The 18,594-nt window shown below is 37.4% G+C and overlaps 1 protein-coding gene across 2 annotated transcripts in view; it reads left to right on the forward strand.

The window, feature by feature from the left end:
- ANGPT1 (angiopoietin 1) overlaps positions 1-18,594 on the forward strand; it is a 296,850-nt gene that overhangs the window by 250,404 nt on the left and 27,852 nt on the right. For both annotated transcript variants that reach the window (XM_040262143.1, XM_040262144.1), the window contains exon 7: positions 1,879-2,045. In XM_040262143.1, the coding sequence (XP_040118077.1) occupies positions 1,879-2,045 (167 nt within the window). The remainder of the gene's footprint in view (positions 1-1,878; positions 2,046-18,594) is intronic.

The raw sequence follows: 18,594 nt of genomic DNA on the forward strand, positions 1-18,594 counted from the left end.
GTAATTAGCCTCCAATTAAAATAAATTAATTTTTTAAAAAAGAATTGCTCTGATTTTCAGTACTTTCCTCATTCTTATTCATACAGATAGAATAAGACCCTTTATTAGTGAATACCTAGGTGAACCAGAGAAGGAAATGGCAACCCACTCCAGTGTTCATGCCTGGAGAGTCCCAGGGATGGAGGAGCCTGGTGGGCTGCCGTCCATGGGGTCTCACAGAGTCGGACACGACTGAAGCGACTTAGCAGCAGGTGAACCAGAATGTTTCTTTCTGCAACATCAAAGTATATCATGTGATTACTAGACACCTCCAAGTTTTCCAAGTATCAAAGTGCACAAGATAAATGGATTCAGATGGATCAGATTCAGATTTATGGACTGGTCTCAGACACTTTGATTCAGGTTGGAGCCTGCCAGGAATATTTATTTTCAACTAGTGCTCCAGTGATTATGATTCAGTTGGGCACTTTAAGAAACACCCTTGAGATTCAACCAAACTACCTACAAGAATTAAGTTTAAAGGTTATTTTTCTGAATTCAACTGCAGAATACTATAGTCTTTTGTTTTCTTCCTTCCTGCCTTTCTTCCATTTTCTTTGAACTTCAGTAAAGCATATGGAGTGCCCAGTGTATACCAGCATTCTACTAGTCTTTGAGGATTCACAAATACAACACAACTTCTGTCCTCAAGGAGTTCATAGTCTGGTCAGTAAAACATGTAGATCAGGAATTATACTGAACTTCAAGTTTTACCAAGGGATACTTTCTGAGGCAGTTGTGAATACCCAAAATCTAGAGCACCAGGAATCTCCTGCTGCTGCTGCTGCTGCTAAGTCACTTCAGTCGTGTCTGACTCTGTGCAGCCCCATAGACGGCAGCCCACCAGGCTCCCCCATCCCTGGGATCCTCCAGGCAAGAACACTGGAGTGGGTTGCCATTTCCTTCTCCAATGCATTGAAGTGAAAAATGAAAGTGAAGTCGCTCAGTCGCGTCCAACCCTCAGCGACCCCATGTACTGCAGCCTTCCAGGCTTCTCCATCCATGGGATTTTCCAGGCAAGAGTATTGGAGTGGGTTGCCATTGCCTTCTCCAAGTAATCTCCTAGGGTTTTTAATTTTCCTATCGCTAACATAACCAGCATTAAAAGTTAGCTTTCTTTTATGTACTACTTCTTTTATCCCACAAACAAAACTGTTTTGAACGCTTAGTAGCAATGACTGGGATTGCCTTAAGAGAACAGAGGAAATTTGTTGAGATTCAGGGCTGGAGCCTCCAGCTAGATTCCCTCACTAGCTCATAAGTGTCAGCCTTGTACCTCCAAATCCTGATCTATGGGTGTGACATATTTAAGTGACTGAAGTCTTGGATTTACAGATATGCTTATTATTACTTGAAAATGTTAAAAGCTATAGAAGTTAAGGGTCTAGTAATCTGTTTGTTACTATCTAACATAATTTGACTGTGAATAATAATATCATAAAACAATAATAGTATTGTTAAATAACTTCTGATGCTACTCATTGGAAAATGTTTAAACTATGTTGAAAATATTCCATTAACTAGTATGTAAGAACCATTTTCAAAAGCAAGTTGTGATTGAGAAGCATTTACTGGTTAAACCTATTAACCAGATTCATTTAATTCGAAACATTCTCATCTACACAGATTTGAATATCGTATTTTTACTGTGTTAAGAATTATTGTAATGAGCCTTGGAGAGGAACATAGCAGAAAAATACTGAGTGTGTAACTGAAGAAAGTATATAAAAATATGAAAGAACCATCTTTTAAAGAATATTTTGTTATTGTTTAGAACATAATATTAAACTTGAAAAGGTCTCCATGAATTAACCACTGCACCTCTGTCTTCTTTGGCAGGGTTTTGGAAATCCCTCTGGTGAATATTGGTTGGGGAACGAGTTTATTTTTGCCATAACCAGTCAGAGGCAGTACACTCTAAGAATTGAGTTATTGGACTGGGAAGGAAACCGAGCCTATTCACAATACGACAGATTCCACATAGGGAATGAAAAGCAGAACTACAGGTAAATCCTTCTTGGGTGTGGTGTCCAACTGCCTCATGCCTCGCCACTTAGGAGCTTTAATAGAAAAGTGTGGAAAATAAAGAAATGATCCCTCAAAATGAAAATCAATCTGCTTTGGCCTATGACGGAGAGAGACCCAAAGCCCTGTAAAGTCTTGTTCAAACCTGTAAATTTCAGTTTTCACAGACTGATTATTTTGATGTTGGCTCAAATTCTAGAGATAGGGAATTAATTCAGGTGTGATATTATTGGTCTTATTTTCATGATTGCTATCATTGTTATGAAGGTGCAGTAAATTCATACATATAAAACTGATGACAGAGAATTGACTCAAACTCAGGGGCTTGAAATAAATACTGTTTTCTACCAGAATGTTTTACTTGCACTTTCCTCATTTACCTTTCTTAGATTATTTTTTACATTATCTTGAAGGTGACAAAGAGGGGTAAAATTTTATGTTTGAGTGATTAACATGAAAAATAAGGTGAGGCATAATTTAGAATTTTTTGGTCAAAATGTGAAAGACAGAAGTAACTCCAAGTAATAATATCAATATACACAACATGTTGTTTTTTATATCATTGCAGATATAAAGATAGACAGACTATATCCTTAATTGTTAATATCTCAGATTATTTTTTTAAATGAGCAGCTTGTACACTAGAAAAGAAATCACTAAGCAAGTAACACAGGGCAGTAAATTTATTTCACAAACACTACATTGCTTCTATCTTCTAGAAACTCTACTAGGCACTGGCAAATTTGCAGTCAGTGATGAGATCACTAGTCTCCCAGACCTCAGAGTTTATCTTTGTTACAAATTAGGTCACTAAATAACTGGTTGGCCTTCCTTGAGAACAGGAAGTATATTTCAGTCGCTGTTATAGCACTACCCATAAAGGCAATACTTGGCACATAGCAGGTCCTTAATGATTACGTGTGACTCAGTTCTGTAAATTAGATAAACAGTTAATTAGAGTTGCAGTGATTTTAAACTCTTGATATTATGGCTACTCTACCCTGGTCTTGGAAACACAAGTGTAGGCATGAAAGGGCTGGCACCCTGCTTCAAGCAAAATGCAGTGACAGCTACCAAGACCTGATGCTTGTATTCCACCCTGTGTGGCCATCTCCTCATAGTTCAACTGTTTCTGCTGCTTGCTTATATTTCTGAGACATGACATGCCTTCCTTCAGGAGTTTAAATCTATAACTCTTTTATGAATGCACCTCATTTTATTTTAATGGATTATATATGGGATTGAATCCTTGGAGATATAATAATCATTTTCTTAACAAACAGTGATGATATCACTACAACAGAAGATGTGAAATTGATCCAAGGAGTTGATAGTCTCATGGTGGGGACTGAGGGTGTGCATATGGCAACTCAAGAAACAAAAGAAAAGACATTTATAAAATCCAATGGAGTGTGAGAAGAAATGTTTCCAAGGAGGTCAATATTTTGAGAGTTTTATAACAAGAAAAACCACTGTAAAACATCAGGGATACTCTTGTGTAAATGTTTTGAGTTGAAACTTGAAACTATATGAAACTTGGCTAATGTCAGACAGACTGACAATAGGACTAGCAAATAATTAGTCTAGTCTTTTTCTAGGCTCCTGAAGAATTTGTTTTGGTTCTTTTCCAAAACGTCTCTCAGTGTGTGTGTGTGTGTGTGTGTGTGAACATGCTTATGAGGATGGGGTGGTATTAAGGGTACAGGTTTAGGGGTGTTGGAGGCCTCTGAAGTAGGCTTCAGGATGCATAGTATGATTGTCATTCTGGCATCTGCTTGAGGAAGGCACGCTTGTCTCCTCTTCCAGGCCCACTGCCCTCACTGAGCATTTCCCGGTCCTTGAGCATCTTTGTAATTTTGACCCAAATGATGCAGATCTGTGATCAGAAAGCTAAAGTGAGGTGTGCACTCTGAGATCTCCATTTTTGTCCCTTGAGAGAATTGTGAACGTTGAGAACCAGAATTACAAGTCCAGAAGGAACTTAATCATTTAATTCTAAACCTTTGGTTCTAAAGAAAACAAAGCTGAGGTTCAGAAATCTACAGTATTTTTGCCCAAGGAAGGAGAAAGACTTAAGCATGGGATGTTTGAGTCCTGCTGGTTCTGTGTAATTTGCACTCTGTAATGCTACCGTAATAAAGCTGGTGGCTCTGGCCCTCTTTCCTGCCAAGACCGAGCAGAAAACAGATCTGTAATCATCACCTTCTTATGTAGTTAAATATTAAGATTCACATTGGCATCAGTTGAGAAATTAAAGCTCATTAAAACATAATGCCTCTCTGGTGAAAGCTTAGTTGAAATAAGCATACTATAAACTGGCGTTATTATTCAGTCTTTTAAAGAAAATCAAACAGAAGCTTGAAAAGAGAACCTCCCCACCTGTCTCCTCACTCATGCCCCACACTGATTCTCCAAGTCCAGTAACACCATGGGTGGCCTCAAGTCGGGACTGCAGATGTCCAGCTTTGCTTACGGTGCATCTTCTGTGCTAGGTTCTCTTCTCTCTGAAGAGAAGAGAGGATGCCTCGCTGTGATAAATTCTTAAAGGAATTAATGCACTTATATATAAGTATTTTATAATTTATTAAATTTTTTTTTGTACTATAATCATTTAATCCTTACAATGACTTTTGAGCCAGGTACTATTAGATACATATAAAAATGAATAAACTTGGATGAGGCTTTGGAAAATTGACCTGCTCAAATTAAACTAAATTCCAACTAATATCAAAACTATGACATTCATGACAGGTTTTTGTTTTCTATTTTTACATTTTCTATATTTTTTCCTCTTTGAAATTAAAATCAGAAATTTTTGAGCTTTCTTTTTTAAAGTATTTTATCTTAATAGTAATTGTATTTGGAAAATTCTTATAATAGTTGTGGTCATACTATATAAACCAAAAAAAAAAAAAAAGGTTTAATATCTTTCTCATACTCTAGATGTTTACTCTAGATTAAAAATAAATGTTGTGAATAGATTGATGAGCTTACAAATGTACATGTAATACATGTATTTTTCTTTTATCCTCTAAGGAAAATTCAATCTCAGATAGAAAATAAAAGCTATAGAACCCAGGAGAATATAAATAAGAAAAAACAATAATGTGAGAGTGTTGTGATAGATAGATCATGTGAAATAACACACAATCAACATGAAATTATTAAATACTTCCTCTGGAGAGGTAGTAGTATGCAGATCTTGTCATCCAACACCCAGACTATTATAAAGCCTTCCTGCCTACAGTCTTGATTCTCTCAAATATATTTTCCAAGCTATTATTAAGATTTTTTCTGAAAGATAATCTGACTTGGTCTCTGCCATCCTTCACATATTTCAACAGTGTTCAGATATCTACAGGTAAAGTCTGCCACCTAAAACTCATCATGACTTGATCCTAGCTACTTATTCAGCTATTACTACCATGCTGCCCTGAACAATCAGATAACCCCTCATTGTGAATATGGTCCAGAAACTACTTGAAATTTCTCTTAACCATCCATGCCTCTTCTTAAGTTTTGTTTTTAAAAATATTTTATCTTAATAGAAATTTAATTTTGAAAATTCTTATAATAGTTGTGGCCACACTGTATAAACCAAAAAAGAATTTTAAATAGATCTTCCTCATGCTCTAGACACATACTGATTAAAAGTAATTCTATATCCTCACCCTATACACATGAATCCAACTTTGGATGCATCTCTAAAGTGTCTGCCTGTGATGTGGAAGACCGGGGTTCAATCCCTAGGTCGGGAAGATCCCCTGGAGAAGGAAATGGCAACCCACTCCAGTACTCTTGCCTAGAAAATTCCATGGATGGAAGACCCTGGTGGGCTATAGTCCATGGGGTCTCAGAGAGTCAGACACAACTGAGCGACTTCACTCACTCTAAACCTTTAAGACTTTCCTTTATTCCAGAAAGTCTTCTATGACACCTGCTATAGTGTAATCTGTGATGTGCTCACCTGTGGCTCCCCTCGGAAGCACTCCTCCTCCCACCTGCTGGGAAGGTTGCACCCTAACAGCTTGTAGCCATGGTCCCCTGAGTATGCCTGTGTGTGGCTGAAGAAAATCATATCATTCAAGGTCACTGCTCCTTCCTACAGACAGATTGCATCCAGTGAGTCAGTACAGGAATATATTCGAGACTACTTGCCCTAATTCAGGACAGTTCTGAGAGACTATCCAGGGCTTTCACTTGAAATTAGCTGATATGGTCACTGTGACTGCGTGTGAGCCCAACTTCTCCTTCTGCTTAGTACTGCTTCCTTCAGTCCGCCACAGGAATCAGTCCTAAAATCATTCCTATAAATCTCCCTACACTGATTTCCCAGAGAAGTGCGACGTCACACTCATTCTCAGGTCAGTTTGGATGCTTTGTGGTCCCAGACAAAGATTCATAACAACCTGTAAATATCCACAGATCTGACTGCCAGCCTGCCAATGCAGGAGACGTGGGTTCGATCCTTGGGTTTGGAAGATCCCTGGAGAAGGAAATGGCTACCCACTCTAGTATTCTTGCCTGGAAAATTCCATGAACAGAGGAGCCTGGAGGGCTTCGGCTCATGGCATCACAAAAGAGTTGGACACAAATTAGCGACTAAATAACAAATAATCCACATTTTTAAAAAATGGTTTCTATAGGCTAGAAACTTAGAAATTAGTGGGAAAGATCATACCCATGGTAAGATAACCACATAACAATGTCTATGATCTTTCCCGCTAATTTCTAAGTTTCTAGCCCATAGAAACCATTTTTTTTCAATATTGAAGATACCTAAGCCGGCTAAATTATTACTAACAATTAATATTTGTTATATGCTGAATATACACTATGCACCAGATACCTTGTTTTATATAAGAAAATTGAAGTACAATACTTCACACAAGGTCACAGGTACTAATAAAAGTCACAATTTGAGCTTTGATCTTATAACCACCCACCATAGAGCCAAGCCTTAATAAAGGGAAATGCATCAGTTAATTTCTGGAATTAAATACACTCAAATAATATTCTAAGAGATAAAATATGTTTCTTCTAACCCCATTTCTGTCTTCAATAATCTGAATGTTGTGGACACATTGTTTCATTGCTCAATTTTCCATTCTATAATTTATTTATAAAGCTCCTTGCAGCTCAGAATTTACTAACTAGAATAAAAATCACCTTTATGTATACATTTATTTTTTACTTTTCTCCCCTTTAATTCTTTGATAAATGATTACATTTTGATCTCACTAAAAAAATACTTCAGTAAGATTTTTTATCAGCTTAGGGCTTACAGTAACCTTTTTATTCTTATTAAAACTTTGTCAGTTCTAATGAGGGGGATGAAACTGGAGCCGATTATACAGAGTGAAGTAAGCCAGAATGAAAAATACCAACACAGTATACTAACACATATATATGGAATTTAGAAAGATGGTAATGAAAACCCTGTATGCGAGACAGCAAAGGAGACACAGATGTATAGAACAGACTTTTGGATTCTGTGAGAGAGGGAGAGGGGTGGGATGATTTGGGAGAATGGCATTGAAACATGTATACTATCATGTAAGAAATGAATTGCCAGTCTAGGTTCGATACAGGATACAGGATGCTTGGGGCTGGTGCACTGGGATGACCCAGAGAGATGATATGGGGAGGGAGGTGGGAGGGGGGGTTCAGGATTGGGACTCAATGTACACCCGTGGCTGATTCATGTCAATGTATGGCAAAACCAATACAGTATTGTAAAGTAAAAAAAATAATAATAATAAAATAAAATAAAGAAAAAAAAAAGAAAACCTTTAAAAAATAAAACTTTGCTGATTTTTGCTGGTATGAATAGTCAGTGGAGGAACACATGCTGAGGCTGAAGCTCCAATACTTTGGCCACCTGATGCAAAGAGCCGACTCATTGGAAAACACCCTGATACTGGAAAAGATTGAAGGCTAGGAGGAGAAGGGGAGGACGACAGAGGACAAGATGGTTACGCAGCATCACCGACTCAACGGACATGAGTTTGAGCAAGCTCCGGGAGGAAGTGAAGGACAAGAAAACCTGGCGTGCTGCAGTCCATGGGATCACAAACAGTCAGACACACCTGAGAGACTGAAAAATAGCAACAAATATTTGGAGTTAAAAAAAAATACCTAGCCACCACCACATCGAATGTTGAAAAGAAAAATTTAATTGTGGGTTTAGGGATATACTATGATCTACCAGAAAGAGCTCTGGACTTGTGTCCAACTCTTTATGACCCCATGGACTATACAGTCCATGGAATTCTCCAGGCCAGAATACTGGAGTGGGTAGCCTTTCCCTTCTCCAGGGGATCTTCCCAACCCAGGGATCAAACCCAGGTCTCCTGTATTGAAGGCATATTCTTTACCAGCTGAGCCACAAGGGAAGCCCGGAATCAGAAGATGTGGAAACTTAAATAGTGAAATCTGGCTTCACTATCCGTAAAGCCAACTTGGTTCCCTCAGTCAGTGTTCAGTCAGGGAAACAAAAGCTTGATGAATATTATGGAAATAGGGATTTATTTATACATATTACACCTTACACAAATATAAAATGAGTTTGGGAAGTGACGTTCTGGAAGATGAAGGTGAATAATCAGAGGAAGGGTCAGTAACACATATACTTGAACCCCAGTCTGGTGGTGGAGAAACTGGAGCCAGCAGGGAAATTTGAGAAATCAGGTACATCCAAAGTGGACCACAGCAGAAGAGATCTCAGAAAGCTGTAACGATGTCACCTGGGGCTGTGCAGTCAAGCATCTAGCGGTGAGTCTGGACACATACTTAGCATGGGGGGAAGCAAGCCAGATTCAGAGTAGAAAGAGGACAAGCTGAGAGGTGCTGGACACCTCTGACCCTGAGCATTACCATGTCTAATGGTAATCTGAGAGCCAGACCATACTTTATACTTCCTGCTAATCTGAGAGCTAGACCATGCTTTATTTCCATCAAGTCTCATGCAAAGTCCTCTCTGGGCCAACTCTAATCTGAAACAGTACAAAGGAGATTCTAAGAAACATAGTTCTCAGATTAACCAAGTTGACAGTAGCATAATCTAGCCTAAACTTGGGCAAATCACATAATAGAGTTATACCTCAGTTCTTAGATGGGGATAATGTCCTCTCTTCTGTAGTTCTCACCATTTTGTTATATGAATCCAATTAGAAAGAGTTTGTAAACATTTTTGTATTGGGCAAGATTAAGTGCGATACAACTATGAAAGATGTTTTATTGTTTAATTCAATTTTTATCATACTGAAGATGTTTATTATTTATTCAATAAAAAATTTAGTATATTCCTCTATTAAAATTCAACTCTCCACCATCACTGTCCCCAAAATGTCTTTTACTGATTGGTAGTTATCTGTTTACTTCTTTGGATGCAGGATTTAGTTCAGATTCCCTCAAAGCATCTCAGGTCTCTTTAGTCATCTTTTACTGAGAGCAGTCTATAACACACTCATCATTAGTATTAAAAAAAAAAAAATCATGGTCAGTTTTCCTCAGAAATAAATCATGGTCAGTTTTCCTCAGAAATGTCTCTTTATTAATTTATCTGCTTATTTCTTTCTGATGAGATTCAAATTACATTTTTTAGACAAGAATGCTAGATAAATGATACTATGTACTTCCCATTTTATCATATTCAAAGACACAGATGGTGATTTTGTCCCATTACTAGTTGGGCTAAGTTTAATAACTTTAAGTTTTGTGAGATTTCTTGGCAACAGAATACGTAGTTATAAAGAAAATTCTTACAAGGTATGTCACATAAAGCTGATTTGTGTTGGTTGAAGTGGTCGTGGGGACTTTATTACTACAATATCCCTTTGGTTTTCCCCTTCTAGTGCCTCAGACATTTGTAGTACACTGTACTATATTAGTATACTCTGGAAAAATAACGATTTACCAACTGGAGATAAATTTTGTATATGATTTTGTCAAGTAACTTTGCATGTTAATTTTTTCCATTCTTGGTTTAGTTTGTTCTCTGAAGTTTATTCCTTTGATCTTTTTATATTAACTCAATTAATTCTCAGTTACAGATAGTATAATGACAGGCTTAAAGATAGCTCTTCTTTAAGCCAATAGAAAGTTTGTATTCATGAAATCTGAATGATAATGTTTAACTATTTAATTTACATTTTAGATTATAATTGTAATCTTGCCATTATATTTATAAATATACTTTATATTTATAGTTTGGGAATATTCTTCTCATTTTATCATTCCCCTGTTATTTGTTGGGGATGAATGATGCTTTCAGGGTAGAACTGTCTATGGCTATGGTAAAGCCTTGCTCTGAAAGAAATTCCTATGTGTTTATTTTCTACCTTGATCGATCCAGATGGAAGAGATAAATAAGATGTTTAAACAAAATTACCCAAAAAAGCAACTTAAAAATAATTTGGCCATTAAACATCTTTTGGCACAAAGTTTATTTTGGTAAATATTTTTATTGGGAAGCAGTTTTATGTATTGGGTAAAATTGCATTGATAATCAAAAGACATGAACTCTAGACTCGGATCTCTAGTTACTTTTCTGGGTGACCTTGAACAAGTTACCTTACTTTCCCAATTTTCAGGTACTCAGAAGTAAACTGAAGAGCAAAAGGAGTAAAAAGGAGGGATAAAAAGGATGAAGTCTTTCCAATTCCAAAATCCCTTTTTTCAGTCATTAAAGTCTTCCCAAACCATGTATGTATTTTATGGACAAAACAAATTAGTGCGGATTGAAAAGAATTCTCTTGAGTCTCCCACGTAAATTTAAGTCCTGCATTTTTTATAGGTATTTCAAAAGTTTTTTCAATTCTTAGTGAAATGTTTTTAATTTTTCTGATCCTCTGGGCTGCATGGTCCTAGATAGAACAGTAGCATATGTGTTTAAATACTAGGGGGAAATTTATTTCTTACAGCAGTTCTGGATGGATCAAGGTAGAAAATAAACACATAGGCAATCTCTTGGCAGATTCTAGCCTCTTAAATTTTTAACCTAGATATCAAACCTAAGGCTTTAAGTAGTTTTATTTGTATTTTCAAATAATTTCTCCAACTTGGGAGTTGTATTACTTTTATTTAGACTATGATGTTTGTTGTGGTTATGCTTTCTAAAACAGAGAAGGAATTGTTTTATTTAACAAAATTTGTATTTTATAATCCTTAAACTGAGATGAAGTATTTCAAGAAGAAAAAGACATGATCTTACAAAGTCACTCTGTGTCTTCTTCAGGTCTTATAAGGGTCAAGAAATCTCTTGACTATAATGCAGATTAATGTCAGCCTCCAGAGTCTTAGATTTTTCCAAGATGAGAAACACCTTGATGCTGCTAGGTCTAAGAATTCCCAGGATTCCTGCTCCAGAGTGAGTAACGCTGGGGCTGAGAGAACTACTGTCCTGGAAATGTGTAGATTGGCAAAGATTGTTAGAACCAGCTAATGCTGCCTCCAGGAAGTAATCTGTAGAAATGTCCTATGATCCCACCGCCGGGGGTCCTCCTAAATATTGGCCACCACTGAAATGATGAAGGTTCTATGTTCAATGAAGAAAATATTTGTTATTTTCTATTATGTGCTGTCCTAGGGTAATATTTCCAGAGATATTTCAGTACAGTAATGTATGTGTGTTTTCACACATGTCTATACTCATGTGCCTTGGAGCTAGGGGTAGATAGCAGACAGACAAACAGGCAATTACAGTGCCATGAACATAGTGAGTTCAAGGATAAAGAGAAATATGGCATTAATGGGGGGACCTAACCAGTTTTAGGGGATTGGGGAGGCCTCCAAGAGGTGACCTAAGTTGACATTAAAATGGCAAATTAGATTTAGCTGGAGAAATAAGTCAAATTGGAGAAAGAAGAGTGAATAGCATATGTGAAAGCTTGTAAGTGAGACCCAGTATGTCTCATTAGGCAAACTGCAAGTAGTAAGGTATTGTATTTTATAGAGTATAAAAAGATAATGATGGAGTACGATGCTAAGAGCAAAGAGGAGAGCCAGACAACTAGTAATATGTCAGAGACTTAGGGCTTAGCCCCCAAGCGCAGCCTGTCTTCATGATCTTTTCTCACATTCATTCAATTTTTTTTTTCACTCAATGTTTTTATTACCCTGTTCAATAAATATGAGCAATAGCAGTGTGCAAAACATGGTGGGTGAGGCAAATACATACAACTTAACATTTGTCCTTCAAGACCTTAACCTCTTTCCTGACTTGATTGTCTTAGCTCAGACTATAGAGCTCTGTTTTTTAGGTTGGGTAATGAGCCCCTTCTATGTGCTCTCCCTGTGCTCTCTGCATACCTTTATCAGACTTCTTATCACAGCGGATTGTAATGGACGATTCCCTCTTATTGGACTGCCATTTCTAGGAGGGCAGGGACCTCTCTACAATGCATGGCATATGTCTGGAAAGGAAGCATTTTCTAATAAGTATATGAAAGACATATCAACAAAGATATCTTTTGTGAATTCAGCAAACACAGCTGATTACTATATGGCCATTATTGATCCAGATGCCAGAAATTCAGAGACCAAGTCAATATCCAGATGTTTATGGTAAAGAATGGCAACATATGACAGTTTCCATGTAAGGTTTTTAATAAAGTATTATTTTTTAATTTCTTGGCTTGTTACTTGGATGAAATTCATTTCTTTGATCTATTCAACTGTAGACTTTTCTGTTTATTTTTTTTAACCTCCAAAAGTTATGCAAGAATTTCTATTTTGCATGATGCCAAGCAAATGAAATAAAATGTTAGTAAAATAAATGTAAGGCATATCTTATTCCCTCAGCTGATTAATTCTGGAAAAGGATGCTTTATTGCTGTCATAAATAAGTAGTTTGTGGGTTACAAGGACTAAGTACTCTGCCTACAATTTTGATAGCTGACACTAGGTGAGTAAACTGTTTTTTTGTTTGTTTGTTTTTTAGAAATCACAGGTAAATAACTGTGAACTTATCAGAAAGTATGAGATTTAGTTATATTTTTTAGTGAAAAGCTTTTAACTGATGAAAATGACAATATAAAATATTGACTACCCTGTAACTAATACAGTGCTTTTTCTCTGTAGATGATTTATTTATTTTTGAGAACCTTTACTCATTTCAACCATAAGTAGTTACCCATGAAGCTTCCCTGATGGTTCAGTGGTAAATAATCCACCTGCCAGTGCAGGAGACATGGGTTTGATCCCTGGTGGGAAGATCCCCTGGAGAAGGAAATAGCAACTTAACTCCAGTATCCTTTTTTTTTGGAATTCCCATGGACAGAGGAGCCTGGGGGTATACAGTCCATGGAATCTCAAAAGAGTCGAACACAACTTAGCAACTAACAATTGTATATGAACATTAAATGCTCGACTATAAATTCCGTGCTGATAGTATAATCATAACAATTAACTCTGCTGCTGCTGCTGCTAAGTCGCTTCAGTCGTGTCCAACTCTGTGCAACCCCATAGACGACAGCCAACCAGGCTCCCCTGTCCCTGGGATTCTCCAGGCAAGAACACTGGAGTGGGTTGCCATTTTCTTCTCCAATGCATGAAAGTGAAAAGTGAAAGTGAAGTCACTCAGTTGTGTCAGACTCTTAGTGACCCCATGGACTTCAGTCTACCAGGGGGTTTTCCAGGCAAGAGTACTGGAGTGGGTTGCCATTGCCTTCTCTATATTAATTGAACATTTGTGTGTGTTTAGTTTTCAAGTCGTGTCCAACTATGCAACCCTATAGAATGAGCTCCCCAGGCTCCTCTGTCCATGGGATTTTCCAGGCAAGAATACTGGAGTGTTAGTGGAGTGCTTAGCCATTCCCTTCTCCAGGGGATCTTCCCAGCCCAGGGATCGAACTCACGGCTTGTGCTGTGTCTCCTTTATTGCAGGCAGATTCTTTTACCACTGAGCCACAGGGGATGCCCAAAGTAAAAGTGTCAGTGGCTCTGTTGTGTCTGACTCTTTGCTACCCCATGGACTGTAGCCCACCAGGCTCCTCTGTCCATGGAATTCTCCAGGCAAGAATACTGTAGTGGGCAGCCATTCCCTTCTCCAGCAGACATTCGCAACCCAGGTCCCCTGCAGATTCTTTACTGTCTGAGCCAGCAGGAAAGCCCTTTACTTGAGCATTTACTTCGTGCCATATATTTGCAGGATGCTTAGATATGTCTCTTTTGATACTAACATACAAGTGCTTAAACTGTTCTGCTCATTCTTTATTGAAAGAATCAAAAGAAAGAAAGAAAAAGAAAGTGAAGTCGCTCAGTCGTGTCTGACTCTTTGCAACCCCATGGACTGTAGCCTACCAGGCTCCTCCATCCATGGGATTCTCCAGGCAGGAATACTTGAGTGGGTTGCCATTTCCTTCTTCAGAGGATCTTCCCGACCCAGGGATCAAACCGAGGTTTTGCGAATTGTGGGCAGACACTTTACCCTCTGAGCCACCAGGGAAGCCCTATAGAGTCAAAAGTGCTGTTTTATTACTTGCCCCAGAAACTCAACTAAACACCTGGAGAAAGAATAATTTTAGTCTTATTCATTTTTAGACTGCAAATGAAAAACACTTCATTCTCCTCACATGTGTTTATGATCAATTCTAGAGAGAATTTTAAACAATTGGTGTCACAACATTGTTGTAAAATAATTATTTTAATTAACTGTGCCTTAAAAATAATGGATGTGTTAAAAAGCAAATGAGTAGTTTGTACTTATTTATAATCTGATTTTTAAATATACCTAGTATTCTTTCTTAGGAGAAGAATTACATTTGAATATGATATGCTTCTTTAATGTCTTCTAACCTAGAGCGTATGCTGACAGAGATATCAAGTCAATATTTTCTTGGCTTGTTAATAAATAATAATTATAATATACTTAGTGGTCCAGTATTCATAATTATTTTGTTTTTTCTCTTACGTGAATATGGTTTTGCTTTAATTTACGTAACTTCACTAAAATTACTCTCTTAATAGCTGTTACAATTCTTTTGAACTCAGAATCTGCATTCATTCATTTATTCAGTCAGCTGGTCACCCATCAAACATTTACCATGTTGCTATTATTTCCTTGGTACTGGTACTGCTCAGTTATTTGCAAAATTTGAGTATGCATATAGTCAACTAAGGTGTTTATCTAAAGTGTAGATTTCTGAATCTCACATCCAGAGATTCTGATCCTGGGATAGAACCTACGTATCTCAAGCCTACCAAGTATACCCAGATGATGCTGGCAGAATCAATACTTTAATGACACTGAAAGGAAACATCATCCCTGCTGGTCTTGTGGAACTAATAGATGAAGAGATGGAAGAAAATATGGGTTAGTTGACTTAAAAGTTTCAGCGGCAGTATATTTTAACATGCCCATTTGACTTATTTGTCTTGTACTGTTTTGGCTTTTGATCAAGGAATTATAGATCTTTTAAAAGTTTTGCTGGAGCTATGCATCTTCTCCCCAGAATAAATGAACAAGCACAGATTTTGCTTGCATTTATGTGTGATTCAGCTTCATAGTAAGAACCATTGGAATTAAGCTAAACTGGGCAATAAAGAAAAGAGGTCAAGTTGGCTGAGGTTGAGGATGGATGGGGTTCATTGGAGGAGATCAAAGGGCACCAGGAAAAGCTTCCTAGAGGAAATTTTTGGTTATTTGTGAAGAATAAGTGTCCACAAAGCTTGTATGGAGGATGGTGGCAGAAGGAGGAAAGTCTTGTGATTGTAACCAGAAGGAACAATGTGGACAAAGACCCAGAGGTGGGAGAGAGCCTGCCTTAGTTAGACAAAAGCAAGTATCTTATATGTTGAGGTTTGCTGCGCTACAGAAAATGAAGGCCATGTTACATGATAAAGAAATGGACTGTATATTACATTAATTGTGGAGAGAAATATACTGATGATTTTGGTCAAGAGAACAATCTTAAGCCTTATTTGCAGAACTTATAACAACACATTGTCCAAGTACAAGAGAATATATTTTCTCTTTGCAAAAATCCTCAGACAGTGTCTCTCAATGGTTTTCAGCATTCTATTCACGCTTTCCTTCTCCTCTGTATTCCCCTAGGGAATGCTGGAAAGAAAGTTTCTTGCTGCTCTTTAGACAGAAATAAAAATGAGAACAAAACTACCTCCCTTGAACTTGTTTATACTAAAAAAAAAAGAAAAATGACCAGTTTCAATCATAAGTTTTACAAGGTCCTGGCTTAATTTTTGTTAAAAAAGCAAACCCATAAACTCTCGGAGATGGCTGTTGGCCTGGTCTGCTAGGCACCAGAAGAAGTCTGGTCAGTGAGCCACTCACTCAGAACTAACTCTGTCAGCCACACATGATGCCAAATTGAAATAAGTTTAAGGGACTGTTTATGTTCTTTACAGGGATCTCAGTGCCATGTAATTCACTTGGCACTCATTTTTTTTAATGTATCCTTAAAAAAGGGAGGAATACTAGAAGAACATTATTTTTCTTTAGAACTAAAAACAGAAAATCACTATAGTATGTATTTCTGAACTTTGAGAAATGGGATTTCATTGTTACAGCTTTCAGGAAGATACATTTTTGTACATGTACAGAATAGAGTGTACTCTGTCAGCACTGTGCAAAAACACTCAGAGATAACAGAATGTGAGTTTACCATTTTGTTTTTAATGGAGAAAGAATTTATCATAAATTTTCAACAAATGCAATCATCTAACTGAGAAAAACTGATCAACTCATTTTTATCAAAGTTCTACATTATATTAACATTTAACATAAGTCAAGAATTCTCCAAGCGAGGCTTCAACAATACATGAACCAAGAACTTCCAGATGTTCAAGCTGGATTTAGAAAAGGCAGAGGAACCAGACATCAAATTGCCAATATCCGTTGCATTATAGAAAAAGCATGAGAATTCCAGAAGAACATCTAATTCTGTTTCACTGACTATGTTAAAGCCTTTGATCTTGTGGATCATAACAAACTGTGGAAAATTCTTCAAATGATGGGAATTCCAGACCACCTTACCTGCTTCCTGAGAAATCTGTATGCAGGTCAAGAAGCACCAGTTAGAACTAGACATGGAACAATGGACTGGTTCCATATTAGGAAAGGAGTATGACAAAGCTGTATATTGTCACCCTGCTTATTTAACTTATATGCAGGGTACATCATGAGAGATGTGGGGCTAGATGAAGCACAAGTTGGAATCAAGATTGCCAGGAGAAATATCAATAACCTCAGATATGCAGATGACACCACCTTAACGGGAGAAAGTGAAGAGGAACTAAAGAGCCTCTTGATGAAAGTGAAAGAACAGAGTCAAAAAGTTGGCTTAAAACTCAACATTCAGAAAACTAAGATCATGGCATCCAGTTCCATCGCTTCATGGCAAATAGATGGGGAAACAGTGACAGACTTTATCTTCTTGGGCTCCAAAATCACTGCAGATGGCAACTGCAGCCATGAAATTAAAAGATGCTTGCTCCTTGGAAGAAAAGTTATGACCAACCTAGACAGCATATTAAAAAGCAGAGACATTACTTTGCTAACAAAGGCCCATCTAGTCAAAGCTATGGTTTTTCTAGTAGCCATGTATGGTTATGAGAGTTGGACCATAAAGAAAGCTGAGTGCCAAAAAATTGATGCTTTTGAACTGTAGAATTGGAGAAGACTCTTGAGAGTCCCTTGGACTGCAAGGAGGTCCAACCAGTCCATCTTAAAGGAGATCAGTCCTGGGTGTTCATTGGAAGGACTGATATTGAAGCTGAAGCTCCAATACTTTGGCCACCTGATGCAAAGAATTGACTCATTGAAAATGACCTCATTGCAAAGTTAGAAGACAGGAGAAGGGGACGACAGAGGATGAGATGATTGGTGGCATCACCAACTCAATAGACATGAGTTTGAGCAAGCTCTGGATTTGATGATGGACAGGGAAGCCCTGCGTGCTGCAGTCCATGGGGTCACAAAGAGTCGGACATGACTGAACTGAACTGGAATCAAGAAAGGGACATTAAAAATCTATGTTGTCAAAACTTAGATGAAAAATGAGTGTACAGTTTAAATATGTATAATGAAAACTAATACTATATTAAGCAATCATAATAGAATTAGGGAATAAATGAAACTGGCTTCTCTGAAGTTTCTGATTATTGGGGGCTGAAATTTCCTGTAATTTTGGAAATGTTTGTTTCTTAATCACAGCACAGATTTCCATGACCCTTGCTATCTCAGGCATTTTTCACACTTGTACATCTTCCACTGATCATGTTAAAGATATGTATCGAATTACATATCTGCATCAGGACATCTGAGGCTTAAGAAGCAAATAAGATAAGATACTCCTTCTTAAATGATGGTTAGAGTAATACACTAATGCCATTAGAATACACCATGGGGTTGCAAATAGTCGGACACGACTGAGCGACTGAACTGAACTGAACTAATACACTACACAAATTCTGGTGATTTACCAATCATATAGTTTCATTTGCGAACAGATAATGCCAACTTAAAAAGACAGTGTCATGAAGGAAGATTTCAGAAAGTAGAAATGAGAA

This window comes from Oryx dammah, unplaced genomic scaffold (genome assembly GCF_014754425.2).
Source record: "Oryx dammah isolate SB20612 unplaced genomic scaffold, SCBI_Odam_1.1 HiC_scaffold_19, whole genome shotgun sequence".
In the NCBI taxonomy this organism is placed as follows: Eukaryota; Metazoa; Chordata; class Mammalia; order Artiodactyla; family Bovidae; genus Oryx; species Oryx dammah.